Here is a 19313-nt window from a genome sequence, read left to right as displayed (position 1 = left end):
CTGGAGGTGGCTCTGTTCAGTGCTGCTTAGAGCTTTCTTTAGGTTCTTTTTCCCCACTTCTGTTGAAGTTTCCCAAGCCTTTCTTCACAAACCAAATTATTTTTTTATCATGTGGCTACCTATGGGCAATCCCAAGTGTCAGTGAAGCCAAGAATATTGTCTGCTCACTGAGAGAATCCTTATCTAGTTCTCAATTTCCCATTGTAACATCATTGGCCAGGCTTAATCAGGCAAAGTGCAGTTTTCTCTGGTAGCCGTGTGAAGTGCAGTGTCACAGTCTAATAGCTTGGTTTTCCTTCACGTAAGCGTTTCAATTTTTGGTCCTGGGATCCAGAAGAAGAGCGAAAGCGCCAGGAAAGGTGGCAGCATGAGCAAGAACGCTTGCTTCAGGTAGGGAAAAAACTGTATGTCTTCCAGTGTGTGGTTCAGCTGTTGGATTGTCCCTTTGGACAAAAGCTGGGCATTTTGTGTCATGTTTTCCACATCCTCTGTGGATTCTTGAGTGAATTCTGTGGCAGTTGAGTGATAAATGAGCACACACACACACATGTTCTCTGTGGTTTAGGCACTCTCATGTCTCCCTTCCCCACTCCATGGAAAGACCAAAAGGGCTTGGTTCTGCAATCCAGTGCAGAGTTAAACCAAATGTGTTGGTCCTCAATTACATTTAAATTATGTTGAGCACAGACTACAAAACACTTAATTACTTGGACACGCTTTGTCGAGACTGACAATTTGCTAACCCTGATGCCTGTGCAACTCTTCTTTAAAATGATGGTCTTAATAGATTTTTGTAGAATTCTGCTTTGTTCACAGGTTGTTCTTGGAAAATATCAAGCTGAGTTTGGACATGAAAGGATTTGGGTTTGAGAGCGTTTTGTGAGAGAGGGAAGTATCTTCAAGACAACCATTAGTTTTGCCTAATGGTAGAGTAAACTCTAAAAGTTCTAGGTTTGTGTCCTAGCTGGAGGAAATACAATGGCCGTGAGAACCTGAATTTCCCAGGAGTGTCTTTTGAAACTGTGATTAGCTTTGATCCCAAAGAAATCATATCTTTCTTCCATGTAACAGAAGAGCAAACAACTGTCAAAGGATAGGGAGTAATAAAATGCTGTCTTTTAATCTTTTAAAAAAGACTTGTGTGTCTCTGTGCTTTCTTGATGTCACCAATTTTGCACCTCTTAAAATGGTGTAAAATTCTCATAATATTTCTGGCACATGTGGGTGCTCTCTCAATAATAAATGCTTCTCTTCTGGATTAAGCAGATGTGGTTTCCAATTTGAACAGACATTGGAACTGGTTAAGAGGAAAATGGAAGTCACCATTCTTCTCCATATTCAAACCAGTTCTGGCAAACAATTTTAAACACCTCTTTGAGATTTTTTTTTGTGCAAAACGCTGTGAAAACAATTCTTAAGAAATCATCCCATCAAGGAAGAAAATAACCTACTTGGCTAATTATAAGCTTACTCTCTTCAAACCTTTACACGCTATTCGCTTATCTTTTAAACTTGCATAGTTATTCATCATTCTTAAATTATATTGGCATATCTCTTAAATTAGTACCAATATCTGCAAAACCTGCTCATTTGTATGCTACCTTGCTGAAGTTTTTAGTGTACAACCGTTGTCTCAGTGTTTCAGGGTCTGTGAAACATTTTTGAAACTTAATACAGTAAGATAAACAAGGAATTACTAATATTTTTGAGCACAAACTTAATTTCTGACCAAAGATTTTAAAAATGTTAACAAATTAAACTTCTTCTAATGTGTCAAAAGTTCCTTGAAGTTTGAAGGTGTTAAATGTGAGTCCTAGAAAAAAGTGGGGAAAGTGAAAAATAAGCTTTTTTTGACACCCATGGATGTTTCCAATTTTTCTTTTTTTTTCATCCTATTTCTTATTAAACCACTTCTAGCAAGTTCATTTTTGGTGTGGAGATACTACACAATTTATTCCTAATACTGAATGCTCTGAATTTACCTGCATTTCTACCCATGTACAGGAGAAGTATCAGAAGGAGCAGGACAAGCTGAAAGAGGAATGGGAAAAGGCCCAGAGGGAAGTTGAAGAGGAGGAGCGTAGATACTATGAGGAGGTATAATGCTCAAAGGAGGACCTTGTTTATTGACCTTTTTTTTGTATTTAAATGCACCCACTCATGTAAAACAAAAAAAAATAGTCCCATACCTAGATTAATTAATTAAAAGGCTCTTTAAGGCTGAATTCTCAGGAGGTTGTTTCTCTTAAACACTGCTGTAGATGTTGAGGAAAAATATTTAAATATTTGGACAGGTATCCTCAGCACCTCCGCAAAGGTGGAGGTGTCTAATTGCTATGCAGGTCTGGGTGAGTCAGTACAGCTGCGTCTGGGCACGCTCAGAGTTCCCTCCAGAGGCAGAGCCCTGTGTATTTTGGCATATACTCCGTGCCTAGACTTGGTGGAACTCCAGATGAAATTGTTGTCTGCCTTGGGCTTGATCATGTAGGTATTTTGTAACTGGCCTTTAAAAAAATTTTAAAATCCACAGGAGATGTTCAAAGCTTGCAGTTGTGGAATATTAACAATCTATAAGATAGTGGTTTTCTTCTGTTTTATGTGGGTCATTATTGCAGGAAACTGGAAAATATTTATATTTTAAGTTTGTCTATGCATTATGTCAATGAATGGTTTCTCATTGTGCTTGAGGGACATACTTGTGATCTAAAAAAGAAATTTTTTTTCAACTTTCAGAATAAGTTTTTCATGTACCAAGGGTAATTTCATATTTTTATATTAAACTTAATACACTGGTGCTGTGAGAAACAGTAGTTCCATGCCAAGTGAAATATTCTTTCCTGTTTTGTAAATTCCATCTCAATTATGGCAATGGTAAAAGAAATGGAAGTGCAAAACCTTGAAGCAAATTAAAAATTGAGGTGTTACCATTATTCTTAGTACCACAAGTCCTTATCTAGCCATCTAAATATGGCACGTAGCCAAACCTTCATTTCCTTTTGTGTTTCATAAGCTCATAGATACATTCTGTATTTTTAACCCCCCCTCTCTCCTGATCCTCTTTCTTTAGGAACGCAAGATAATTGAGGATACTGTAGTTCCATTCATTGTTTCTTCAAACTCTGCTGAGCTCCTCTCCTCTTCTTCCTCTACCACTGAAGGAAACAAGACAGTGGTGAGTTTCTCATGGAGTAGTAAGGCACTGAAGAGTAAGACATCTTTAGTGAAAAGTTTAATCCTTTGCTAAAGGCTATCAAAGTCTAGGAGCAGAAAGAGTAAGGGTATTCCCTGGGTCCCTTCTTTAACTAGTGATACCTCAGAGTGCTGTAACTTACAGATTTTCACAACTGAGTAGCTGTATTCCCAAGCAAACTGCTACCATCCCATTTTCAACTAGAGCAGAGAGTGATAACTTTCTCTCTGCAGCTGCCTCTCTTCTTTAACTGGTGCTGTGAAAAGATCTGTTTCTTTTTATTATCTTCCAGAGCCAACAAAACCTTAAGTGGTTTCTCTGAATCCAAAATCTCGAATGTAATATAATGCTTTATATATATCTCAGATGAGACTGAATCCTACCTCCCCAGTTTTCCTCCTTTTCTCTCCCATCATCCCTCCTAGAAAGCAGCAAAACAAACAGAGAAATGTTTACTCTCTGGTTTTTTTTTTTTTTTTTTACTCATGCAGCACAGAATGTTTAATTCAATGCATCTAGCATCTAATTAAATTAGTGTTTGCAGAGATCAGAGAATGACACCCCAGGCGAGATCACAGTAGAGTAAGTGTGGGATTCACAGACATAATCTTCTCCTGCGTAAGGCGCCTGCACCCAGTCATCTGCCTTCTTCCCTTCAACTTCAGGATTAGGAGTACTGTATCATTTGGTTCTCTTCTCACCCTTCCTGCCCCCTGTTCTCACTCACCCTGGTGCAGGGCCATCAGCCATGGCCAATTTTCCACTTGGCTGTGTAGCAGTAACTTCCTTGGTGGAGTTGCTTATGCAACAGTCAGAACACTGCCTGCACCCAGAAGTGAAGGATCTCATGCCATTGCTTACTCAAGCTCCACGAGTCTGGTATGAACCACTCCAGCACCACTTTGGAAGTAGTACTGGTGTTGCCCTTTGAGGATGCCCAGTGCATGTGAGTAATGCTTTGCTCCTAGGCAGAGACAACAAGCTGAGGCCACTCACAAAGTCCTCGCAAGTCCAATGGGAGACTGTCTAGACTCTCAAAGTAATTCAGGGATTTCTGCCAAAGAGTATGTAATGGAAAGTTTTAATTTGCCATCCTTTACACCATAATTGGTCCCTAACTTATTTCATGCTCAGTTTAGTCCAACTAGTTGCTGTTTCAGCTAGAGCCTTAATTAAATCCAAAGTTAGCCTTACCAGGATCAAATGGTTCTACTATATAAATGTGAGATGTCCTTTTTGATAATGTGTGTCAACACAATGTATCTAGGGACAGCCTGTACTTTTCCCACGTGTGTGCCAATGCCAAATTCAAAGGGAGCTCCTTGTTCCCTCTTCATCTGTCTTCTAGAATTCAAGTGATACAAACAGCTTTCCAGAGGAAGGCAAACAAAAAGAAGGTACAAAGCAGAAAAAGCTGCTCTGGGAGCAGGACAGTATGCCATCTCTGAAGAGCAAGGAAAACGAGCTCTGGCAAGAAAAGAGGAGGTATGTATTAACCCTAAGCATTTCATAACCCTGTGGAGCTTTGTGTTCTGTTGGCTTCTGGGATATCACATGTGCCCACGATTGACGCTGGAGCGCCAGCACCCGGTGGCCTGGATACAATATATCCTGATCAATATTCACTGGCCATGCAGGCTGGCACACGTGTGGCACTGCACAGGGCTAGTTGTGCATATTGGAAGGCTTGTCTTTTCCTTGTATGGCTTTGCCAAGAGGCTGTCACAGCGACCAGATCAGACCTTAGACAGCTCAGACATCTCTGTACATCACTGCTCTGTGTCTTGTGTACATTTCACAAGTCATCTGAAGGAATAAAGGAGCAGTAGCTGTTTTCACTCAGAACCTGTGTGAAATTGCCTGGCTATCTCAGAAGTGCCATACCCAAAATTGCCAGATGCTGTTTAAAGTCCTGGACTTTGCTTAACTGATAATTAACAGGTTTCACAAAAGAGGGGAGGCATCTAATGATGCTGAGCACTGTATAGAGAACACGGATAAAAGCTTTTTTTCTGTCAAAGAAGCCACAAATCCATTTTCCACAAATCCAAAATAATCTTCAGCACATCTGAGTGGCAGTTTAAGGTAAGCAGGAAAACTTGGGCTACTGGGAGACAAACTTGTTAATTCACTGAAGTTATTGTCGTTGCTGACACAATAACAAAAATCTTTTTGTAAAAAATAGGCTGATAGTCAAAAGTCTGATTTTGCCATTACATTCTAGGTGAATTTTTTCCTGGCTTTATTTATACAATGTGACTTATTTTTATTGGCAGTGGAAATAAAGTGCTCTCAGGATACCCAGAGACTGGTATCTTGAAAGGAGGAAGTGAACAGGAGCACCACACGCCGGTGATGGAGCGGAGCTCACCTGCCAGGCTGAATCTGCCACTGACTCAGGGTGAGAGTAAGACTTCCTATGCATGTGTTCTCCTTCAGATAGAAATCAGGCAGAAATCTAACTCAAAAATTTTGGAAATTGACAGTACACATATATCTTCAAAATTGGAATGTTTCAGACTAAAAATCTATTTTATGTTGGCAAAGATGAATATGTTAAGGTGAAATTTAAACTCTTCTTGTTTTCATCAGAGATGAGAGTTTCTGCAGCAGATGTCTCGTTTATAGGCCTGCATGTTCACAGTAGCAGTTAAAATGGTTCTCTTTAATCTTTTACATAATCGTACATACATATAGGATTTATCTTGATACAGGGAGCATATTTCCAACACTTATTTTGTGTTTTGATACCTAATTAGATTCTTTATGTCTGTTTCAGTCCAGGAAAAATCACTACATGTGATATGTAACATTTTCAAGCCAAGCCTAAAGTGACACCTGCCTCAGTTTCATCATTAGAAATGTCTAATGACATTTAAAGTTAATTTATTTTTTTAGCTCCCGTAAGTATTGATGTTTTTGAAGGAAGGAATTTCCCCAAAGCATTCCTGTCATGAGGGTCTCTCTTTAAAAAAAGGTCAATTGACGAATTTAACATCATTATCTACCTAATATAAGTGAACACTGGAAAGTAAATAAGTAGGACTAAAGACAGAAAGTGAATGCAAATTTTGAAATCAAGTTTTAGATTTTTGTTTTCAGTCCTGCATAAAAGTTCATTATTCTAAAAAATGAAGTGTCTGTGGATGGAAGAGTTTTCGGTGTTATTACTTGCTCCAAATGCAAATTCAGTCTATTAAACTTGGTAGGTCTGCTTTCCTTGTCTCAATTTTATTGTATTGTTAGTGCTTTGATAAAAGTTGCGCAAAGAAAGAAAGCTGAATATATATCACCCAGCAACACATCCTTGGGGATCTGTAGTAGTGATTAAGCCAACTTAATGGGTTTGACAATTTTCAACTACTTCTGCTAATGACCCTGCTTCAGGGTTTTTCTAGGTTCTTTTCAACAATTTGGTCCCCTGCAAGTATTCTTACGGCTCCTTTCTTGCCTCTTAAAGCACCCCATCCATCCTTGCTCCCTTCTTAAGCCCTTAAATAATCAGGCATGTGGGTTTATTGCCTTGACATCAAAAATAGGTGACAAGCCTTTCATAGGCCCCAGCAAAGTTTTCATTCTCTAAACCACGTGGTTGGCACATGGCAGGGTAAGGCTTCTCCCCATCCTGTGAGCCACCAAATTCACATTGCAGGGTCCAGGTAATGCACTGTTTCTCAAAGATAGGATGGTTGGCTGCCTGGACATCACACAGATCATTGCTTATTGCTAGGAGGCTGTTATTGTGACTGAGCCATCTGAAGCACAGAAGAAAATTACGAAGGATTTACTGTTTATCAGTAGGTTTATGGAGAGCAATTACTATACCATCCCTTTAACTCTTGCTGTTGAGAAGTTTGGATCCCCTGGCACCACAGAAGTTTCAGTCTCTTGGGTGTTTCCTTCATTATGACAACAATACTTCATTTTCCCAAGTGTTATTTGTGGATGGCTGTTTTACTTTGCCCTTTCCCCCTTCAGAAATAGATTCAGCAGCAGGGTAGGTCACGTTTATGTGAAGGTAATGCAAAGGAACGATGTTCCACAGAGATCTGCTGATGTACCAAAGCCTGTCTCTGACTTTGTGGGGGATTTCTGAGGAGTTTGTTTTACGGAACAGTACACCTCTCTCCTTTATGGTGTGCCCACAAGCCATGATGGTCTATAAATTTTGACAAAAGCATTTTGCCTCAAATGTTGAGTTTTCCCTACCTCTTGTTGTAGATATCTCCTGGAATCAGCAGCTGCTGACAAAGCAATCTCCACAGTGCACAGAGGACAGTCGGCAGAGACCATTCCTGGGCCAGACTGTGGGACAGCAACCGAGCTCCGCAGGGGAAGCAAGGAGGTGAGGACATAAAGGTTACTGAAAAGATAGAGAAGTCCTACTTGCTCTGTTCTCCCTTACACTCCTGCTCAGCGTTCTCTATTGGTTGGGTTTGATTAGTCCTGCAGTGTGAAGACACCCTTCATGTCTGGCTTTCCCATCGAGACTGCTAACATTTATCCACTTTGTTGTTCATTACAGGCACCACAGTTACTAATTTCATGAGGGAGCACACCTCCTACATGCCTCTCTCCTCTTTCTTCATAGCTCTTTTAGCATATATCTGCATAACTTTTCATATGCTTAATTTGTTTTAAGTTCCTGAGACAAACGTTTATAGCTAAAAAGTAGCTAAATATGAGAGTGGGAATGTCAGGTTATGTCTGCCTCTTTGAAGCTGATATCTAATAGCTTCATTCCCCATCTTCCAAACGCACATCGATTGCTACTTTCTAGTCCTTTAAAGATTATACCTTTTAAAAGAAGATACATGTAGAGTAGTATTTTCTTTCTGCTGTAAATTTTGGTGAGGTCTTCTTTCTTTGCTGCTTTGCCTTGTGCTTTTGAGTAAGCCTTACTGAGCAGTAACACCAATTCTTTTGGTAAATGTGGGAGCTGTTTGCCTAATATTTACAAAAAGTAGCTGTGTAATGAGAAAGGAACATCTGTTTTCATTAGCATATAAATGAACACAGTCTTCTGCAGAACCTGTTACCTCTATGAAGGTTATATCCAGTCAAAACTAATGTAGATTGAGGTTTGATTACCTATTCTTCGTAATAAACTGCTTGTGTGTGTGAGAAAATTGTTGTTTAATCTGTAAACTGTTTTAAGCAGTTAGAGTTTGAATCAATCCTATGATTTCTGATAACAAAAACCATGGTTTTTCTCACCAAACTTTTGCAGGGTAGCTTGGATACAAATTAACCATTAACAAAATAAAGGACTTTTCACTGTTGGTAGCTTCCTTTTTACTCAGTAAAGGGCCAACAGAGAGTGTGGTGTGGTGTGGTGTGGTGTGGTGTGGTGTGGTGTGGTGTGTGGTGTGGTGTGTGGTGTGGTGTGTGGTGTGGTGTGACTTGGCTTAACCCTCCTTCATCATGGTGGGAGCTGTGATGGATTGGTGGGGTGGGCAGGAATCTCCACATGGCTGATTACCTTGTGAGTTCCCTGACTGAGCAGCAGCGAGCAGACTAAGACTCAGAACCAAAAATCCTGAAATTCACTAGCTCGAATTTCTCCATACAAAACCTGTTTTTATTTGTTGTTCAGCTGTAGTAATGCATCTTCTCTTCTGTATTTTAGGGCAGGCTATCATGAGAACTTCCGATCTGGGCCGTCATCTCCCTGCTCGCCTGCTGCTCTGAGTCAGTCACCCAACAGGTACTAAAGGTCAATAAGGAATTTTGCAGACCAAACACTTCTTGTAGTTGCTGGTGAACTGCCAGAGTGAAAATCACATTAGTATTATGTGGATGCACTATTAAGTCTGCTAAATGTTGCAATTCATAACTGTCCATGGGATAAACATGTAGCTCCCTCTCCCATATTTCTTGCCTGCTTCAATGGTATTATGTTTTCAAATAACACAGTTCAGAAAGCAGCTTTAGAATTCTGCTTGACCATTGAAATTTCAATAAAATTGAAATGGGACAGTATAAACTTCAGTCAAAGTGTGAGATCAGAGCACTTAAGCCAAAGGATGTCTTCATTGTCACATGCTCAGGAGTAAGGTCTACTTGAGACATTGTCACTTGCTGATTTAAAAATAAATTCTTTCTTTAATTTCCAAATTAGAAATGCACTTTGCTTTTTTGCTGATTTTTAATTTGCCCACAATCATGCTAATCTCTTAGAGATTTGATTCTCTCAAGCAATCTGTACATCTTTCAGTGAGTTACGTGTACCAACTCTAAATAAATGTTAACTGTAGCCTGATTAAATCACTGATAATTTGGGGTATGTTAAAATCAGTTTGCTTATTAAATAGGGTGAAGTAATACAACACAGAACACAGCAGGTTTTTCTTTCTATTTAAATTACATTTTTCTTCACGTTGCAGAGCAAAGCCCTCTTTCTGATGTCGCTTGCATTGACATGAAGCTATTGGGAATTTTTTACATGAACAATTTATTATGTTTTTGTAACTGTAGCTGCAGTTTTGGTAGGATTGCAGATCATTTCCTTGCTAAAGGTCGCTAGTTGTGATAGCTGCTTCATATTTTTTAGCAGCTATGTTCTGATCTGAGAATCTTTTCCATGATCTTTTCCTGAAATAAATCTTAGTTTTGTAAACAATGGATGGGATGTAATTCATTTTCCCTCTAAAACATTAGAAAACTCTTAAAAATTTCTCAAGATGCTCTTATAGTAACTCTGATAGTGGACAAGAAGAAAAAACAAAGGTGAACTCAGGAATAACACAGAAGCAGAAGGATTAAGGTTGTAGGAGTGGAGAAAAAACAACAGCGAAGTTATTCTAAAAGGAATAATGATAATGAAGCAACAAGACAGTCATGTGTCTGTGCTATCTGTGTACATCGTGGGCTCAAGAGTAGAAGCAAGGACAATTTTCTAATTGTGATGAGCTTTTCTGCTGCTTCTGTCTCTCTTTCTCTCTCTCCTTCTTTTTTTGGTTTTTGGGTTTTTTTCTTTTTCCAAAATGGCTCTTTTGTTATGCTGCAGTCCAGATCTGTCTCCGTTGGTGGCTTATTATAATATTGCTGCCTCAAAACCTTAAAGCAAGAGATTGTAAACTTGCTTATCTGGGTAGGATTTCGTCAAATTGTCTTCTCAAAACTCATGAAGTATCGCAAAGTTTCTCTCCTAGTTTCAGCCCTGGCTGAAAAAAGCACGGATGACACATAATGGCAGGGGATCCCTTTTGGTCTCAGATTCATCTCACTAGGCCAGGCATCAGTTCTGTCAGGCTGACAGGCAGGTGGGAAGGGAAGAGTGTGAGACCCATAGAAGTGGGCACCTGCACTGCTATTAAAACCATTATGAAAAAGGGCACCAGTTATTCCTGAGGCTCTGAACCTCAGGCTCTGAACCTCAGGCTCTGAACCTGACACCCAGCTGTCATCCAACTGCAGATTTATGAGAGAGGTCTAGACAGGACTGCTGAAGGAGTGAGTTGAAGTATTTTTTGCATTGCAGATGGAGATGCAATTTCAGGTTTTGTCTAACTAGTTGTAGTACTAAGGGGCTGCAGCAGCCCAAGCTGAAATGAGTCAGCCACTGCCTGGTCTGTATGCTGTCACTATTGACTTCACCAGCTTGTTTGGGTGCAAGAATAGCATCCCTGTTTTCTGATTTGCAGTGAGCAAGTCCATTTGTAAACAAATTTAAAAATTCCCAGGCTGAGAGTCTGACTCAGGTAATTTGTGTGAATTGCTGTGGCATTGACTAGGTCTAAGTAACCTTTTGTTGTAAGGGTGGTGAGGCACTGGAGCAGATTGCCCGGAGAGGCTGTGGACTGCCCATCCCTAGAGGTGTTGGACGGGGCTCTGAATAACCTGGTCTAGTGGAAGGCTCCCTGCCTGTGGCAGTCGGCTTGGAACTACATGATCTTTAAGGTCCCTTCCAACCCTAACCATTCTGTGATTCTAGGAATCTGCAGGCATGGTTCCCTGCCACCCAGGCTTGTTTAGAGGCTTGCATCTCCCTTGATCTAGCACAGCAGACTGGCAGGGAAATGTGTTTGAGCTGCTGTGCATTCAAGCATTTTAAGTCCTTCGCTTGCCTGTCTGGAAGGCAGACGTGCAGGCTGATTCAGTAACATGGCTGAAGGGTCAATGTGTATTTATGTAAACCCCTCCAGTGCTCCTTCCTCTCATCCTGTCCCTGGTGATAAACCTATCTAAACATTTGGCTCCATTTTAGCATCAGTTGCTGTGTTCTTATAGCCGTGTTTGTCTCCTAGGTCTGTCAGTGGGAAGAAGCTTTGCTCTACCTGTGGTCTCCCTCTTGGAAAAGGAGCTGCCATGATTATTGAAACACTCGGGCTTTATTTCCATATTCAGTGCTTCAGGGTATGTCTCTTGCTTTATTAAGAAACATCTCGAGTCATGCACAGTGCAAGTAGAGTGGAAGTGAAACTGAAAATGAGGGGGCCAAGGGGTTTGCATGGTTGTTGTGTCTGAGTGTGTTTGTAAAGAAGTGGAAATAACATAACTAATATGTTATTTTGCAGTCAGACATGTTAATTGGACTAAAACCTGTGATCAAGCAAGCAAACTCAGCTTCTTTACTTACAGGGGGAAGCATCATATAATTTCTCTATTGTGCTCATTGTTTTTTAAATATAACATTATTTACCTTGTTATTTTTTTAGGTGGTCTTTTCTTCCTTCCAAAAACACAGTCAGTCCCAAAGCCATCTTTGATCTGTCCCATGGTTGGAAAGCTTTGACTAGAAATATTTCTTGACTGGTTTGGGGTGTTTCAGTTTGGAAATAACCTGAAGTGTTTTTTAGAGAACTTAGAAAGTATCCATTTCCATTATCTCTGGCCCAACTGATATTAGACATTTGTGAAGACTTTTTTGATTTTAGACATTTACCCTGACTATATCTCTGGCGTCTTTAAGCTTTATCCATCACAACTGGCCTGGCTCCAGAATGCAACCTCAAAGTCAGATGTCCCATATAATCATTAGACTTCACTTCTGTGTAAATGGAGGCTGCTCAAATCCAGTCCTAAGCACTTTTGACTTTACAAAAACCCTCTTACAGATTTGCAGTGTTCCCCAGGAGTATGGGCTGAGTTCTAGGGGTGTATTTTTCTCACTGTTCCAAGAACTGCTGAAACAAAAGTAAAAATTTGGGAAGAGTTGTAACAGGTAGTAGGGCGTGGTCTGTCTTACTTTCTCTGTTCTTCAACTGACAGTGTGGCATTTGCAAGGGACAGTTGGGAGATGCAGCGAGTGGCACAGATGTCAGGATTAGAAATGGTCTTCTTAACTGCAACGATTGTTATATCCGATCCAGAAGTAAGTACCAAGTACTGGGAGCTCTAACAATACTGTTGCCATGGTTTTAACTGGTGGGTTTGTCTGGCTCTGACACTCAGGCTCTTCGCCATGGGAAGAGGAGTCTTCCCATGCCATTTTAATTATTTTCTCATATCAGAAAAGATTTCCAAGCCCATTAAACTTTGCCCAGAGGATCTCTGCTCAGCACTATTAGACTTAAAGGCTATTTCTGTGCATAAACGCCTATACTATGCATGCATATTGTGTGACCTGGAGGCTTGGATCTCTCACATCGCAGGAGACAATGTAGATAATTCTACCTGACCTAGGACCCTGTGTTTGGAGAAGTTCCCATTTTTTGTCTCTAGGACTCCCTTTTGTGGACAAAATGGTCATGTAAAATATTAAGAACATTCTGTAACTCGTAGAGAATCCTTGTGTTGGTATCCCCAGATATGTGCTAAATAGTGTTGCTTACCATTAATTTTGAAGAGTGAGCCAGACAATTGCACGTCAGAAAGAAAACTTCATGCATTTTGCTGCCTTAGAGCAGGTCACCTAAATGTCTTTCCGAGTCCTGGATTTCTGTGACTGATGCCAAATTACTGGAACATTTTAGCTTCACCCCAATGTCACCAGTGCTGGTCAGCTGGCTTCCACTGTGTGGAAAACAGTTAAGATGTGAAAACAATAGAAGCAATTGTTGTCTTCCTGTTAAATATTATTTGGTATATTCACTGCCTACAATTCCAACTGATAAGTGGACATCTAGAGCTCTTTTCACTTACTATTTCCCTTCTTCTCTCTCAAAAGCACTGGCTGTAGAAATCCAGGAGTAGGAAAGGTACCTCCCTATCTTTTCCAGAAGAAGATTGGGTACTTTTTCTCTGATGCTTCAGGAAAGAGATACTTCTCAATCAGCAGAGCTAGAGGGTGCTATTGTATAATCGGATTTTTGGCTTTTTTTTTTTTTTTTTTAATTCTGCTCAGAAATGTTATCAACTTTTCATTATTTATATAACCCAAAATATTTATAAATAGCTTTTTCCCTTCATGCTTGATACTATAAACCTTCCTCATGTGGATGAGGTCCTGACCCTTAAAATGCAGATGTGCACATCCATCTTTACACAAAAAAGAGAGGAAGGTATAAAAGCTATAATTTCCTTTTCTTCTTAGTCCTTTTTGCTTAAATAAAAAGTGATGTCCCTTGAGGATTGATAAAGGCTCTAATAAATTATCAGCTTATATGCTGTAGAAATCACTCTCTCCATCATCATTTCTACAGCAGTATTACTAGAAAATGCGTTACAGAACTGTATGCAGTATTTCATGTAACAATGTTTTGCATTTGTACATACCCAGCAGAATGGTAACCAAGTCCATGACAGAGGAAATAGATTTTGAGAAAATGTATGGCTCCTGAAGAATAGTAATGGCAAAGGGTTTGTAATTTTTACTACAGATTGCCTCTTCCTGCTGTGTCCACCAGTCATATGGAATCTCAAAATCCAGTTAGTTGAATTTCAGCTACAGTAACTGTTGTTGACAATTCAAAGGGACTGATTTTGATAGAACTGCAAATATTGCTAGTTGCCAATTTTTAACAAAAATTTGATGCACTGCACACCTGAAATTAAGAATAAACTGGTGCAATGTCAGTGTTTTGCCTTTCAGTTCTGGGAATAATGCTGCAAAATATGAAAACAGTTGTTTGATTGCGTGGCTTGTGCCTTCCTGCCCCCATGGCTGCATCTGAAACCTGTGCAGCACTGGGCAGAAGTGACGGTCTCTAACTAACCTCGGATTAGTCAGTATTGTTTTGAGATGCTTATGGACATCTGGATTAAATATTTTGGCTCCCAGAAGCTTATCTGAAAAAATGGATAATTCTGGTTCAAAATGAATCATCAAAAAAGAACAAGAAAAGCATTAAGGCTTACGTAGTGGTCCAGGGTTCAAAATATTTCTGGTTTTCAGATAAAAGTGGATGGGGTTTTTACTGGAAGGTTGTTTCTGTTCAGCGAAAACTCGCAAGGAAGGAAATTCTGTATTCAATGTCAAACACAGGGAATGGTTACAGGTTGATGAGTGTCAAAGTCAAAGGTGAGAGCTACATTAATGAGATTCCCTATATGGCCAAATAACACAAGGAGTCACACAAACTAGGCACAGCTGAAGATGAGTCAGCAGTCCTTTGCTTTATTATTTTGCCGCTGTAGAGCCTGAAATAAATACACACACAAGTACTTGGGGTGTAAAATAAGATCAGACTTCATGCAGAATGCATTCAATGTGTGGCAAGGAAAATACATTTCCATTGGAGTTATGCTGAATCCTTCTTTGTAGTAGTTAGTGCCCCAGCTTTGCAGGAGGAAGGAAAAACAGGGCACAAATATATGTAACTCCAGATGCTTTTGGTTTTTTTTTAAATTATAGAGATCATGTGAGGAAAATCTATGTTTGTTTATTAAAATTTGTAACCAGTTACTTGTTCTGGTTTTTTTTTTACCCAGCTGCTGGACAGCCAACTACATTGTGACATGACTTTCAGTCCTAATAACTTTCAAGAAGGAACTCTCTTCTCATATGTATCGGCTGCCTCCAGACAATCACTTGTAAAAGCTTGAATCCATGGACATGATGGCTCTCATCTCGTTTTTAAAAACTCACAACAAAGCTGCACCTGCTCCTTTGAAATGCAATACGTTGGTTTTTGCTTCCTTAAGAAATTTGCAAAATATGTATGACCGTGTTTGGGATGGCAAAGCCTAAGTACTATAAAAACAAAACAAAACCACCTTTCAGGTATGCTTATGATACCCAGTCTGTTACCTTGTTCTTTTGAAAGTAATAAGAGAATAAACATGCAATAAAGCTGTTTTGTTTTAATATTTCTAGCAATTAAAAAGTTTAAGTTTACAGAACCTTTATAGAATATGCCAACTTGAGCTGAGAAGTAATTTTAAGATAGCATCTAATCAGTGCATTTGAAAAACTAAACATCACAGCATGACCTCTCTGTTATAACTGAAGCTATAACTTTTTTTATACAGAGACTAGTTTGATAATACATCCTGTAATTCTGAAGCATTTTGTGTTTATATTACCTTCAATGGAGGGTAGAAGTCAAACAAATAAATTATTGCACCTTTAGTCATAGGATTTTTTTGTTTGTGTACCTCAAGTAATGTTCATGCCTATAGCTTAATATTCTCTGAAATAAAGATTACTTCATTAAACCTAAAGACTGCATACCATTAACAATGGAAAAATTCCCATCAGGAGCAATCCTTCTTAGTAAGTTCAGCAGCCTGTATTGTTATTAAACTCGATGAAAGGTGATGTGGGGGAGAGGCGGCCGAGCAGGCAGACCCGGCTGAGTTGTGAGTCTCCGAGTTGCAGTTTGATGCTGTGGTGAAGCTTTTCTCTTTGGCATGTAACTTGCCAATCAGTGATTCAAGTGGGTTGGACATCTGCTCGTTCACTTGAAAACATTACACTTGGTTGAAATCTCATGCAGAGGAACACGTGTGGCTTGGGTACCCCCTGGGGCAGAGAGTTAGATGACCTTGAGCCTGTGTTCCTCCATCCACTACCCAAAAATAGTCAGCAAAACCCAGAAGTATGGAAGATGGGCAGGGAGGAGGCTGGCAGAAAAACTACCTTGCCTGTGTTTGGTACAGTGTTCCTTTGTGCTCTTTGATTAAGCATGTGCTCCTTACTAAAGTGATCCAGCAGCTCATTGAAACAGGGGTTCAGCAGGTATCTACAATACACAGACAAAGTTAGGGAATGTGTTGTAACTGTAAAATATCCTAGCTCTTTTTGGTAAACTGTTACTGAAAATATCTTCAAATGGAGGGAAAAAAGTTCTTTTTCTGCCTTAAAACCACAATAAAACTCAATGAGTAGAGATTTCTTCTATCTATGTGCATATCTGTTGTCTTTTGATGTGTGGGTAAATAGAAATGAAGTGGTTATTAGGGAAGCAATAATTCTGAGTTGTTCTCTAGATAGCAATTATTTATTGAAATGCTAGACAATTGCTTGCAAGTGAGTTGCATAACCATGCAAAACTGCGTGTCATCAAACACACACGTGTGATGTCATTGGAGGACATTGTGACTATCTCCTGGAAAGTTACATGTTACTTCCTTAATACTGTGCCTTATAAAATGCAAAGCTGTTGCACACAGTCAGCAATGACTTATGGATGCAATAAATCCAAAAAGCTGAAGTCCTTTATGGACTTCACCTGGGGAATATTTTTAAGTAAAAAAAAAAATAAATCAGACAAATGTTTTGAAACTAAAAGTGATATCTTGTATTTTGATCAACCACCTGCATGATTTACTGTTAAAGGGTTTTGATAACAAGGATGCTTACTCTTTGCTTGTGGTTGTTATAACATTTTTCCACAAAGAATGCGTAACATGGAAATTCAAGAAGCAGATTTCGTAACTGATGCAGTACATCTGTGTAACTCCATGCGCTGCATTAAGGATATGTGAATATATAATGTCTGAACCTAATTTTTAAATGAGACTGTGCATGCTTGTGCATCTGTTGGATATGAACCTCTAGCACTGCTTCACCCACGTGATAGAGTTAGATGTGCAAATCAGTTCCCAAGTGTATCAAAGGGTTGGTTGTCTCAGAGGTCAGGTTCGCTTCTCATTCCTGTAGGGATAAGTGCCCAAAGGGCTTAGGAGCATGGCTGGGATAAAGTGCATGAACGAGGGGGGAGGGATATTGCATCGCACTGCAGACACATCACTGGGTCTCTGGAGCTGCTTAGGAATTGATCCCAGTGTCTATCAGGTAGTTTTGTATATGCATGTTTTAGCAAAGTTGGTTGTACGTAAAGCGAAATGATGCAGCGCTCAACGATGACGATTTTTTTCCCCAATGAATGTCTATTCACCAGCACAGAATAATTTTCAACAGTTTCCTGAATCATACATGCCAACTTCTTATGTTTGATTTTATATTCCGTCTGGAATCTTACATGGCAAATTCATTCAGGCTGAGACTTTTTTCGTTTTTCTTCCAGTTTAAACACATTAATATGATACATTTCTAATCAGGAACTTTGGCAACAGAAAAAAATAACACTTTCCTACATTTGAACTGCAATGTAAATGTATTTGTTGCAAAAAATGATTTATTATTACTGAGCAAGTACGATGTATGTAATGGGTTTTAGACGTTTTGGAATTTATTTAGCCTCTTACTACTTCAGAGAATCTGAACAGGTGTCATAACCCATCTGTATTTTACAAGCCCATTTTCATGGTGTATTTTTTCCCTGCTCTTGCTATGTAGTGTTATTGATGCAGTACACCTGTAGTTTTCAGTGAATGTCGTAAAGGTTGGTGAACCAGAAGAGGACCATCCTTATCTGCATGTCCATTCAGGGACAAGGATTGCTGTCCTAGCTGGGGCTAATGTTGAATACCAATTATGCTAATCTTCCCTTTATTTTATTTATTCTAAAATGCCTCTGGAAATTAGGAAAACTTGTCTAAAACTCAACAGCTTTTATAGTAAATGTATGTTTATAAATAAAATGTTGATTACCTTTGGTGGTGTTGATTTTACTTATTATAACTAACTTCTGTTGCATGAACCTGGATTGCAGAGTAGAGGCTACTGCTTGGTTGGGGTAGGCTGAGCCAAGCTGTGCTCCCCAGGACTTAGTATATGAGATGAGACAATGAAAAGGACGTAGCTGAGATGGCAAAATGCACTGTGGATTGCCACTGTAAGCTGTAGCCCTCTATTCATAAGAGCACGTGTGCCTGTTGTGGTAAAAGATGAGCAGAGAAGGCTTACTGTAGAGAGGTAACCCCAAAGTCCTCAGAAGATCTTTCATCAGTGTTGGTGGACTGTGGCTCAGACTTTCACTCAACAAAGCACTTTCTATATGGCAATGCTAAATATGTACTTGGTTAATTCCATTTCCACGTAGCAAAGATCCTGGAGTCTGTGCTGACTTTTGCATGTACTGAGGTATCTCACTAATTCTTGAATCGCAACAAGTGTGTGACTTGTCCAGTCACCAGAAGAAAGTTCACACAAAATTTTAAGCTAATAACTGCCCCTTTTTCTACTTTTTAATCGGGTCTTAAGTGGATGACGTGTTTGGGTTTGTGCCAGTAGAGCATCTCGGCTGTTAGATGAGTCATGGGGATGTACTGAAAATTTAATTTTTTTTAATTCATTCATTCCTTTATTTTTATCCTGGTGCCTTAATGGCAGTGCTGCTGGTCATACATTATTCCTGCGTGTCTGTGAGGGCCAGCATTCTCTGTGGTGGCAGAGGCATGCTGGGATTCCCAGCAGTGCCATCGGTGCCCTGTCTGCGGGAACAGCTCGCTGCCGCTGGAGGTTGCTCTGAGGCTGCATTTGGAGGCAGTCAGGCAGCAATTTCTGCTCCAGCAGCTCTGCACCAAGGCTGCTGGGCACACAGACAAACACTGTTTGTGACCCTTATGAGCCAGGGTAAATGGTGGCAATCCTGGTAGGATTTTTTGTAATATTATCGTTATTATTATTACTATTTTGTAATGAATGTGACCTGCACAGTCATTTATGATCCTAAAAGGGAACCACTGGGGGTGCACTCACCTGGCAAAATAATTTTGAATACCTTGTAAAAGGGGAGTTGTATCACCTGCTCATCTCCCCAGGACCTTCAGCTGCAGGTAGCAAAGGCTGCCTGGAGGGCCCTGAGAGAAACCACTGTGCTAACAGGGCCTTGGCATGCCCCAGGAGAGGACAGTGGCTTGCTGAGCAATGGGATGAAGCTGAGGGCATATG

General features: G+C 39.9%; 1 protein-coding gene across 7 annotated transcripts in view; it reads left to right on the top strand.

Moving 5' to 3' along the window:
* Window positions 1-18075, top strand: part of LIMCH1 (LIM and calponin homology domains 1) — a 178186-nt gene extending 160111 nt beyond the window's left edge. For all 7 annotated transcript variants that reach the window (XM_042053845.1, XM_042053846.1, XM_042053848.1 and 4 more), the window contains 10 exons: window positions 307-390; window positions 2005-2097; window positions 3068-3172; window positions 4539-4675; window positions 5467-5591; window positions 7412-7535; window positions 8820-8897; window positions 11440-11548; window positions 12404-12506; window positions 15005-18075. In XM_042053845.1, coding sequence (XP_041909779.1) covers window positions 307-390; window positions 2005-2097; window positions 3068-3172; window positions 4539-4675; window positions 5467-5591; window positions 7412-7535; window positions 8820-8897; window positions 11440-11548; window positions 12404-12506; window positions 15005-15030 — 984 coding nt within the window. In that variant the 3' untranslated portion in view covers window positions 15031-18075. The remainder of the gene's footprint in view (window positions 1-306; window positions 391-2004; window positions 2098-3067; window positions 3173-4538; window positions 4676-5466; window positions 5592-7411; window positions 7536-8819; window positions 8898-11439; window positions 11549-12403; window positions 12507-15004) is intronic.
* Window positions 18076-19313: the final 1238 nt, after the last annotated feature.

The sequence above is a fragment of the Corvus kubaryi genome, unplaced genomic scaffold (genome assembly GCF_017639235.1).
Source record: "Corvus kubaryi isolate FWS band 111438036 unplaced genomic scaffold, C.kubaryi_AGA036_p1.0 split1-131, whole genome shotgun sequence".
Classification (NCBI taxonomy): Eukaryota; Metazoa; Chordata; class Aves; order Passeriformes; family Corvidae; genus Corvus; species Corvus kubaryi.
Note: the sequence above shows the minus strand (reverse complement) of the source record. Positions and strands in the feature narration are given on the sequence as shown.